The 10,865-nt window shown below is 43.4% G+C and overlaps 1 protein-coding gene across 1 annotated transcript in view; it reads left to right on the plus strand.

The window, feature by feature from the left end:
- Positions 1–10,865, plus strand: part of LOC139658930 (metabotropic glutamate receptor 8-like) — a gene marked incomplete at its 5' end in the record, with an annotated part of 87,740 nt that overhangs the window by 54,017 nt on the left and 22,858 nt on the right. Inside the window, 3 exons of the mRNA XM_071537117.1 lie at positions 272–418; positions 3,544–3,965; positions 5,713–6,079. Coding sequence (XP_071393218.1) covers positions 272–418; positions 3,544–3,965; positions 5,713–6,079 — 936 coding nt within the window. The remainder of the gene's footprint in view (positions 1–271; positions 419–3,543; positions 3,966–5,712; positions 6,080–10,865) is intronic.

Here is a 10,865-nt window from a genome sequence, read left to right on the forward strand (position 1 = left end):
AAGATTTGAATTTATATTTTGCCATGTCAACAAAGTTGTTTAGAATTCATCCTGATGGATGCTGACAAAAACATGATGCTTGATGACAAAAATAAAACTGCCAATTTAATATTTTCTCTCTTCGTTTCTCCTCTCCTCTCCTCTTCTCTCCTCTGTTCTCCTCTCCTCTTCTCTCCTCTGTTCTCCTCTCCTCTGCTCTGCTCTGCTCTGCTCTCCTCTGTTCTCCTCTGCTCTCCTCTCCTCTCCTCTCCTCTCCTCTCCTCTCCTCCAGGTTGAGGCCATGCGTTGGAGGACAGGTGACCCGTCTCTCCCACCCTCAGTATGCAGCATCCCGTGCCGGACGGGCGAAAGGAAGAAAGTCGTCAAGGGTGTGCCGTGTTGCTGGCACTGCGAGCGCTGCGAGGGATACCACTATCAGGTACATCTCTTTTCCTTTCAAATCTTAACACTGAAACTCAAACTTTAAGACTGATACCATGTTTCCACGATGCCCTAGGTTTGGGACTGGAAGCTTTGTTCAGTGTCATTCCCCCCTCTTTCTCCCATCTTTCCAGTCTCTCTCCATTGTAAACTGTCCAATAAAGCACACAATGCCAAAAATAATCTTGAAAAAAGAAAGAAATACAAGCATCAGTGCTTCCCACAACAGCCAATTAAGATGCATGTGAAATTGTGCCAGAGAGTCAGGCATAGTGTGGCATGTTATGTGATCCTGCTCAATGGGTATAGAAGATAATATTAACAGTACAGGGGTTTGATTCCCCCTGCAGAGACCCATATCATTAATCTGTGCGCTCATGGTTTTGGATGAAAGTGAATACCAAATACCAAATGGCAGATGCTGTCTTAGTATGTGATAGATCAATGATTTTCAAAACTTTTCTCTCAGGACCCAGCTTTTCTTTTCCCCCCTTTTTCTTCACCCAAAGCTGATTCCATAGACTGTTTGTGAGCCTTTCTACCACAATTTACCCTCTTGGTACTCACATTACACGGTCCATAGGTTGCATACAGCGAAATCCATCTAAAACTTAATTCACCTTTTTTACGCAAATAATCTTGGAATGTTCAATGAATATTTATGAACATTTACTGTCTGAAATGTCTTTTTACCAAAGCTTGAAACCAAACAGGCAACACTCCAGTCTGACACATTCTTGTGCTGCTCCATTGGCAGTGAATGAAGTCATTTTGTGGATTGATAATGAAAATTTTTTTTTTTTTTTTTTTTTTGCCTCGTTTTTTTTTGTTTTGTTTTTTTAAAGTGCATCAATTCTTCTCACTCTAGATTAAGGCGTCAGTTTCACTCTATATTCTATCCATTCTGTCTGTGTGAAATCACACCAAGCAATTAAAGCGGGGCGCCCTGGTGGTTCACCGAGTAGAGCGTGTACCATAAGGCTCAGTCCTTCCCACAGCGATCTGGGTTTGAATCCGGCCCACAGTCATTTGCTGCATGTCCTCCCCTCTCTCTCTCCCATACCTTCCTGTCTGTCTCTCACACTGTTTCTAACAATAAAATGCCTAAAATAAATCCTAAAAAAACAGATGCAGTTAAAGCAAATACAATTAGATAATTTCAGGCGAGTTAAAAGGATCTGTTCACACAGATTATTAAAAATGCATCACCCATGTTAATTATTGCTTTTGAGAGAAGAGTGAAGGAAGAAGACAACAATTAAGTTGCCCATCATCCTTCTTATTAAGTGAGAATAACTCTCCCATGAACAAGTGCATGAGCAAGCTGTTGTCAAGCGCTGCTTCTTTAAGCTAGAAATAAATAACGAACCTCGAGCATCCATAACAGCAGGTTAAATTTATCAGAGACATTAATTTTGCAGATATACTTGCACTGTATTTGCTGTAAAATTTATGATCTGTTGACACTCTTAGTGTAGATTTGGGATCGGAGCACAGCTGTGTAATGTGGACATGAATTAACAGTCACTGAGCAATATGCTGCAGGGGGTGAAAACAGTCTGTCCTTTGGCATAGATGACAGTGGCGTCCGTGGCCATTGTAAGTCTGTTTCTTTTCAATTTCACTTCATCAGGCAAATTGACGAAGAACACAATGTTATATAAACATAGGCAGCAAACAGTTTCAACAGGAGAACATCTTATGTAGAATGTATGAGTAAAAATTAACAATGAGGACAATTTGGAACATGAAGAAAATAGATATGTGAATATACAGCAAGTATAAGTAATGTGCAAAATGTGTGTGGTATTCATATTAACAAGGCCATATATATGTACATAAAGTGTCCACCTTGTCAGTCTATTGACTTTGTTAGATATTGAGATATAGGTAACATAAAGACATGTACTGAATGTACATTGATACTTGAGAATGCATGCAGAAAACATGCGTCATCTGCTGACACAGATTCAGAGAATCTGCACAGATCAGAAAACAGTGCAGCAAATGTTTTATCTATTAGTCCAGAGTGAAGGAATGCTGAAAGCATTCCTTCACTCTGTGTAAACAGTGCAGGCGCTCTGCTGCAGCAGCTTCCTGGCTGGCAGAGGTTGGGGCTGTTTGGGCTGGAAGAAGAAGAAGTGTACAGTCTTGTGTTTGTTGGCACCAAAGAGTGCTACCATTTTACACCTTGGGGGCTGCAGGTGGGCAGATGCATCAGCTGTCGCAAGGTTTTCGGATTTTAGATGCAAAGTGAGGGAGAATTACATGCATTCACACATACGTGGGAGCTACATGCAGTATAACAGTTTGGGTTTCAGTATTTTACTTTGGCGGTAGTTGTTGAGGACGGAAAGAAGGTTACACATTCACTTCCTCCAGCCAGACTTTCCCATCATCATTCTGTCTTTCTGCCGACTGCGACCCCCACCTTGCATCTGTCCTACAGTGTTGTGGAACTTTCCAAACAATTGCTCTGGATAAGCAGTGAAGCAAACCAAACAATAGCTAAATCCCTTATATGCACAGCTACCAATTTTAAAGCCTGGTGAATCAGAAATCTAATTTTATCAAATGCTTTTTGCTGTGAGGCTGTTGTCTATTAGCACAATCAATGGACCAAGACGTAGTTAGCAAAAGCCTCAGTTATAGTTAATATGTCTACTGAGACATTTCAAGGCCCATCAGAAGCACTAATCAAGAAAATTGGCAGCTCTCATTGACTAAAAAATAGCCTTGTTATCACTAATATGTTTCATGCTCTTTGTTCCCTTGATTTTGTGAGAGGAAAAAATTACCCATTGACCAATGTAACTCCCGCTTGGATTGGCTCTGGCTAAAAGGCTTCCTGTCAAAAATCTGTCAGACAAAATGGTTGAGAAAAATAATCGAGTAAATTGTTAATTTTACCTTTTGAGCCATTCATTTGGTCTGATAAAAAAAAAAGACATGTTCAACCTCTTCTGTCTTCAGTAATTCACAATGGGTACAAATTATAATGGAAAAAGTAGACCTTTATTTCTGATTACAAGGCTTATGGAAGCTCTGGTCTATATGCATATTTTGAAACAAATCGTGGGGAAAAAAAAACTTGCAAAATAAAATCTCCTGTCTCTCCTCCAGGCCTCGGAGTTCACCTGCGAGCTTTGTCCGTACGATATGCGTCCTGACACCAACCGCACCGGCTGCGTTCCCATCCCCATCATCAAGCTGGAGTGGCACTCCCCCTGGGCCGTCATCCCCGTCTTCATCTCCATGCTGGGGATCATCGCCACCTCCTTCGTCATCGTCACCTTCGTCCGGTACAACGACACCCCCATCGTGCGGGCGTCGGGGCGGGAGATGAGCTACGTGCTGCTGACGGGCATCTTCCTGTGCTACGCCATCACCTTCCTGATGATCGCGGCGCCGGACGTGGGAGTCTGTTCGTTCAGGAGGATTTTCTTGGGCTTGGGGATGTGTTTCAGCTACGCCGCCCTCCTCACCAAGACGAACAGGATACACCGCATCTTCGAACAGGGGAAGAAGTCGGTGACAGCACCCAGGTGAAGAGAGCAGTGGTTTCTCTCTCTCTCTCTCTCTGTGCATGTTTGTGTGTTTGTGTGTGTGTGTGTGTGCGTGTGTGTGTGCGTGTGTGTGTGTGTGTGTGTGTGCGTGTGTGTGTGTGCGTGTGTGTGCGCATTCACATGAAGACTTACTTCGATTTCTTCCTTAATAGGCTGCTTGCAATCATTATTCATTATTATTTTTCATACATTATTTATGAGAGTCATGAACTCACAGACTATTGTACTGTTTGCACTCACTGTGAGTGACTCTGGGTAAGAGCACCAAGTAAATGGCGAAAATGTAAATGCAGGATTTAATAGTACTCAGGTTCATCTCCCTGCATCCTTGATGGCCATCAACACCATCCAGCACTAGATGGGTGTTAGTATTATCATATAGCTATTACTCATAAGTATTATGATTCTCCAAGTTTCTCTCCTGTGTCCCAGTTTGCCACTTTCTCTGTGATCTCAGTCCAGCTGCGTTATTACTATTGCTATTATTCTTAATAATAACACACCTCAATAAAAGCAAATGCCAAAATGCTACCGGAAAAGGCCAATTAAAGGCAAATAAAGCACAAGAGGAAAAACAAGCAAACAAGCACAAAAGAAATAATAAAATGCGACACAATGGAGGTAAAAGCAGTGGTGGGATATTTGGCATTTAACAAACAATGGCTTTCCACAGAGAGCGGATTTTAGGGCTTTTTTTAAAGAGTCCAGTGTGTGTTGTGCCCTCAGGTAGTTGGGCAGTGCGGTCCACAGGCGGAGGTTAAGCTGCACAGAAAGCATCATGGTGCAGAGCTTAGTCCTGTGGGCTTGGAGGAGCAGGGATGTTGCTTCACCTAAGGGTGCGAGCGAGAATATTACTATTGTTTCCGGGTATTATCCTTCCCCCGAGTTTATCTCTCCGGCGTCCCAGGCAGTCATCACCTTTCCTGAGCTCCATCCAACACTTGGTGTGTTACTTTAACTGTTCCTCACTACAATAATCCTTCCCCTCCGAGGTTTATCTCTCCTGCCTCAAATCTTGTCATCCCCTCATCTGAATCCAACATGGAGTGTGCGTTCTTGTAACAGAACATATCGCCGCTGTCGAGTGAAAATCTTGTATCTCCAAAATGTCCACATTTCAGGAACTAAGAACAGCTTTTTTTTTTAGCTTGATGGCCATGCATTTTTGAGTTCATTGAATTGGTTTTGAAAGGGTTTCATAAACCCACTGGTTGGAGAATTTTCTCATCCTTTAGAGCAGTGGTTCTCAACATAGGGTCTGGGATCGGGGGGTCCCCAGCAAATTGATGAATGGTTAAACTGGTTAACACAATTACAGAATGTAGAAGCATGACTATTTTGATCATAGTTTCACTGTTATCTCTCTAACTACACTGCAGATAGTCATGGAATTCTGGACAAAATCATATCTAACAATATAGACAGATCTCAGATTTGGGTCTGAGATACCAAATCTCATCAAATGGGGGTCTGTGGCCCTAATGTGTACTAAATTATGGGTCCTTGATATGAAAAAGGTTGGGAATCACTGCTACAGAGGACCATGTGATCCTCCGAGTTAAAACATTAGAGTCACCCAACAGCACATGCACCTCACAGCCTTCCAGCATGGGTGGCCCCAGTGGGAACGGAACCTCTGACCCTCGCAGTGTTAGTGCCGAGCTCTACAGCCACTGAGCTGCTGCACCGGACCGCATCCTCACTGCCGTCATCCCTCCCCTCCCAGGTTCATCTCTCCCGCCTCCCAGCTCGTCATCACCTTCTCCCTCATCTCGGTCCAGCTGCTGGGCGTGTTCGTGTGGTTTGCGGTGGACCCGCCCCACACCGTGGTGGACTACGGCGAGCAGCGGACCCAGGACCCCTCGGCGGCGCGCGGCGTCCTCAAGTGCGACATCTCGGACCTGTCGCTCATCTGCTCCCTGGGCTACTCCATCCTGCTGATGGTGACGTGCACGGTTTACGCCATCAAGACGCGCGGCGTGCCCGAGACCTTCAACGAGGCCAAGCCCATCGGGTTCACCATGTACACCACCTGCATCATCTGGCTGGCGTTCATACCCATCTTCTTCGGGACGTCGCAGTCTGCAGAGAGGGTGAGTGTGAGTGTGTGTGTGTGTTTTCTGTGTGTCAGGTTTACCATGTACTAAATCTGTATGATTTTGCTGGTTTCCTGCACAAAGGGTGAGTGTGTGTGTGTTTGTATGTTCCGTGTATGATCCATAGATTTGCAGAAAGAGTGACTGGAAGTCACTGTGTGTGTGTGTTGCCATGTATACAACCTGTATCATGTGGCTGGCATTTATTTATTTCCTTTAGGACATCGCAGTCTACAGAGAGGGTGAGTTTAAGGTGTGTGCGTGTGTGTGTGTGTGTGTGTGTGCGTGTGTGCGTGTTTACCATGAATACAACCTCTATCAACAGTCTAGCATTCATTGTCAGTTTATTTTCAGGATTTCACAGTCTGCAAAGAGGATGAGTGCATGAGTGTGTGTCTGTCAGTCTGCCTGTCTATCCATTGGATTACCCTGCATATGACCTGTTTACCGTTTGAAGCAATTTTCTTTGGGACATTACAGCCTGCAGAGAAGATTGTAGGGTGTATTAGTGCATCTATGTTTGTCAGTGTTTTGTGGACGATCACAGTCCATGGAGAGGGGGCAAAGGGTTAAGATGAAGGGAGCGTGATTGTGTATGATTACATATGTATGTTTGTGTGTGAAATATCCCTTATAATGTGACAACTCACCAACAGGATGGGGTTGTGGTGGTTCTGCATGGCTAAACTCTGAGCCAGTTTTGCAGCATTATTAAGTTTTGGAATCATTTTTTTGTGTCGTGAATTAGCATTTATCAGTGTGGCAGGAAGCATGCGTTCTCTCCCTCTCCCTGAAAAGGTCTGAAAACTTATTTGGAGATGAGAGGAGATACTGTACTTCCTGGCATTGTGAGATAGGCACGTTTTACAATGGTAGCTATCCTAATGGCTTAGAGTCCGAAGCCTCCTGGCCGTCCCCGGTGAATACAAGAGGATTTTCTGTCTGGCTGACTGACTGGATCCATGTTTTTGTCCAGGCTTTTAGACTGTACTGTAGAGCTCACTACTCCTACCACTAGTTAATTATTGATGGTTGTATGATGTATGTTACTTGTAACTTTCACTAGGTATCTTTTTGTGTGTGTGTGTACAGCCTTTACATACAGGGTTTACCTAATAATTAATTCACTATGGTTTTGTTATGCATGTATTTGTGTGTGTATGTATGTATGTAGGCCTGCAGGCATGTATTGAGTGTTTCACCGGGTATTTTTGTCTTTGAATTGTGTGTTAGCAGCTTTTACATACCTCTACCTGCCTTGAACACACACACACACACACACACACACACACACACACGTGTATTTCCCTGTAGGGAGATATATTTAAGTGTGTAAGTGATTGACAGCCTGTAAGAAGGTGTTATTTCACCATATCAGCTGAGAAACAGAATGTTTACATTTAGTCGGCGGGTTGCATGGACAAGCACACACACACACAAGCACCTAGTGTAATTTGATTTATACATAGTACGCATAGTGTACCATTATCTCAAACAGCGGCTGCGGTATATTGATTCCAATTCCTGATAGTGCATATAGATAGAGATGTATTCTCTGGTTATGACAGCGAAACACTTCATACACTCATTGAAATTCAAGGCAGATCATTGATTGTGAATGTCAAAGGTTGTACATCACAATGCTAAACACGGGTACGTTTGTATACTGTAAATGTGCATAGAGATAAGCAGTAAACAGACACATAGGCATGCTTGTGTGTATAGTAGATAGCACCGTACTGCATATGTGGAACATTCAAAACTTTTACTCATAAAAAATAATAACAATAAACACACACCAAAGAGATGTAAATCATGTGTACATCGCACCACACTGCATTCACAAGCTGCATGGAGGAATCCAATTAGAGAGAGAAAGTTTGGGTGTGAGTGTGTGTGTGTGTGTGTGTGTGTGTGTGCATCTACATAAGGCCATAAGGCTCTCTATATATGTATGCATCCATTGGTGGTTCAGCCCCCCCCCCCCCTCAATAAAAGAGGAGTCTCGTCAATAGTCTCTCCCTATTTTGGAGTGTCATTTAGGCAATTTTCATTTCTCTCCATTTTTTTTCGTCTCAGCCCATTTCTTCTTTCAAGGCGGGTGCTCGCCTCTGTCGCACAGCAAAAAGCTGACATCAAAGTGATCCTGTCTAATCACACATCAGAAACATCGTACTCTTGCTGGATATGTTTCATAGTGTCTCTCCTTCGCTAATTTTTTCCCCTTCTAGAACCCAGAGATTTCGACTAGTTATTGATGCAGAAAGTTTTAACTGTGTTGGTGAGTTTTTTTTTTTTTTTTTTTTTTTTTTTTTTTTTAAATATATCTAGGGATGACTTTGCTGTTCATGCACACTCTTTCTCAGCACTGCTATTTTTCATGCCACTACAGTTACACACATAGGACCTGGGCAGTATAACTGTGTGTAGGTGTTGATGTGTTTTGTGGAAGTGTTGTTGCACTTGTACATGTGTTCATGTGTGTGTGCGTGCCAGCAAAAGTATTTTGTAAAGTTTGTGTGTTTGTATGCCTTCACAAGAAGTGTATCTGTGTGTGTGTTTATGTGTGTGTGTGGTGTGAGTGTATGTGTGTTTTGAGACTTGCGCTGAAGCGTCCCGTCTTAGTGGATGGGCTGAGCAATTTCCATGCCGTGTTTGTTTTGTAGCTAATTGGAATGTCCACCAGCGAGTGTATGCGTATTTGTGTATGAGTGTGTATGTCCGTGTGTTGTATTTAATTGGAATATCCACCAGCGCGCATTTGTGTGTGTGTGTGTGTGTGTGTGTGTGTGTGTGTTATGTCTAATTGGAATATCCTCTGGAGTGTGTGGCAGCTGGCTGGCTAACAGAGAGAGCAGAAGAGAGGGAGGAGAGAGAGATGGAGTGAAAGGAATAAACAGGTAATGATGTGACTCACTGATGGGGCTTTAATGAGGAGAGCTCTACACTGGAGAGGCAGGAGAGACAGACAGAGATAATACAGCCGACTGGACACACATCATGTTTCTTCTTCCTTCATCCTGCTCCTCCTTCCCCCCTTCAATCACCTCCTTCCCCTCTGTCCTGATGCTCCTCCTCCCTCTCTTTTCCTAAGCCCTCCACCTCTCCTCCTCCTCGCTTGTCCAATCACTTCCCTCTCCACTTTCCTCTCCGCTCTCCTCAGCAGGTCCAGTTAACTGTATCTTTGGCATGAACATGGTTTTCACCCATTAAATCCCGTGCAATAATGAAGGGGGGATACAGATGAAGGGAAGGAAATGTCTCAAAATTGTATGAGACTATGAGACTATTTTCAGTCTTGAGATAATGGACTGTGCAAAAGGCAATGCAAACTTCCAAATGAAACTGTCACTATACCTGGTTTCTGATGTTTTGTGCACTCAGTATATATCTGTTTAACTGCAAAAATCAAGCTTGTATCTGTATTCTGATAGAAACAGTAAATGTTGAATCAACCTGTATCTCTTGCATGAAGAATCATTGAGTTCAAAATTTGCAAGTCCATTATCATTGCTGGCCTCTGTCAAGTCAGTCCATTAACTGCTATTAAGAAACAAAGCACATGTATCCACAAAGTCAACTTTTCCAGAACGGGGTGAACTTTTTTGTTTTTCACATCGATGTCCATGTATTTTTTGACCTTTTACAATGACTTGTCATATGTTGTAATAACATGTTGAAATTTGAAATAGGAACACACAGCCTCCATACTGTTCTGACAGGCTGAATGAAACACACTGCACATGTAACATAGAAACCTAATTTCTTTTTGTATTCTGTGTCAGTCACATAGAAACCCATGAATTTGAAGGACCACACACACATTATATAAATAGATATGAACCCCAGGGAGCAACTTTGAATCTCTATTTAGAACTCATTCATGTCACTCGTTTATTGACAAATAAAGAATTGAGATTGTGTTTCATCCCATCCTCTCCTCTCCTCATCTCATTTCTTTCCCTTTCTCACTCCCTCTCCCATACTCAAATTCCTCCAACTCTTCCATCTGCTCTCCACTTCTCATCCTATTTCTCCTTCTTCTCCTTCTCCTACTTCTCCTTCCCTTTCTTCACCTCCCACTCCGCCCCGTCCCTCCTCCCCCAGGCTCCTCTCCTGAATGCTCAATCTGATTCTGAGTCACAGTGCTAGACGGAGAAAGAGAGGAAGAGAAAGATAGAGAGCGGGAGAGAGATACAAAGAGAAGGATAGATACAAATTGAAAGGGAAAGGGTTCAGAGAGGGAGAGACATGCATGGAGACAGTGAGACACAGAATATGAGCACGACAGAGGGAGAGAGTAAGAGAGAGGGAGAGAGAGAGAGAGAGAGAGAAAGAGAGAGAGAGAGAGATTCCTAACCATCACCAACCAGAGGAGTATTGTTTTGAAATAGGTCATTCTACCATGCAGGAGCCGCTGGCTCCGAACAACTTCTGCTGCACCCTGCAGAAATGAGAAAGGTTGTGCGTGCGTGTGTGTGTGTCTGTGTGTGTGTGTGTGTGTGTGTGTGTGTCTGTGTGTGTGTATGTGTGTGTATGTGTGTGTCTGCTTCTCTCTGCTTGGTGTAAAGCCCTGACCACAGGGTACATCCTCTCTCCTGCTATCTCTGTCTGTCTGTACCTCATCATTCCTCTGCCTGACACTATGGACAGACAACAGGGTGCCCCCTTCTCTTGTTGTGTGTGTGTGTGTGTGTGTGTGTGTGTTTATGTATGTATGTGTGTGTGTGTGTGTGTGTGTTTGTTTGTGTGTGTGTACGTGTGTGTGGATGGGGGGTGAGTT

Source organism: Centroberyx affinis, unplaced genomic scaffold, assembly GCF_046629955.1.
Source record: "Centroberyx affinis isolate AG114_WGS23_722 - 3 ecotype Tasmania unplaced genomic scaffold, CSIRO-AGI_Caff_v1 ptg002984l_1, whole genome shotgun sequence".
In the NCBI taxonomy this organism is placed as follows: domain Eukaryota; kingdom Metazoa; phylum Chordata; class Actinopteri; order Beryciformes; family Berycidae; genus Centroberyx; species Centroberyx affinis.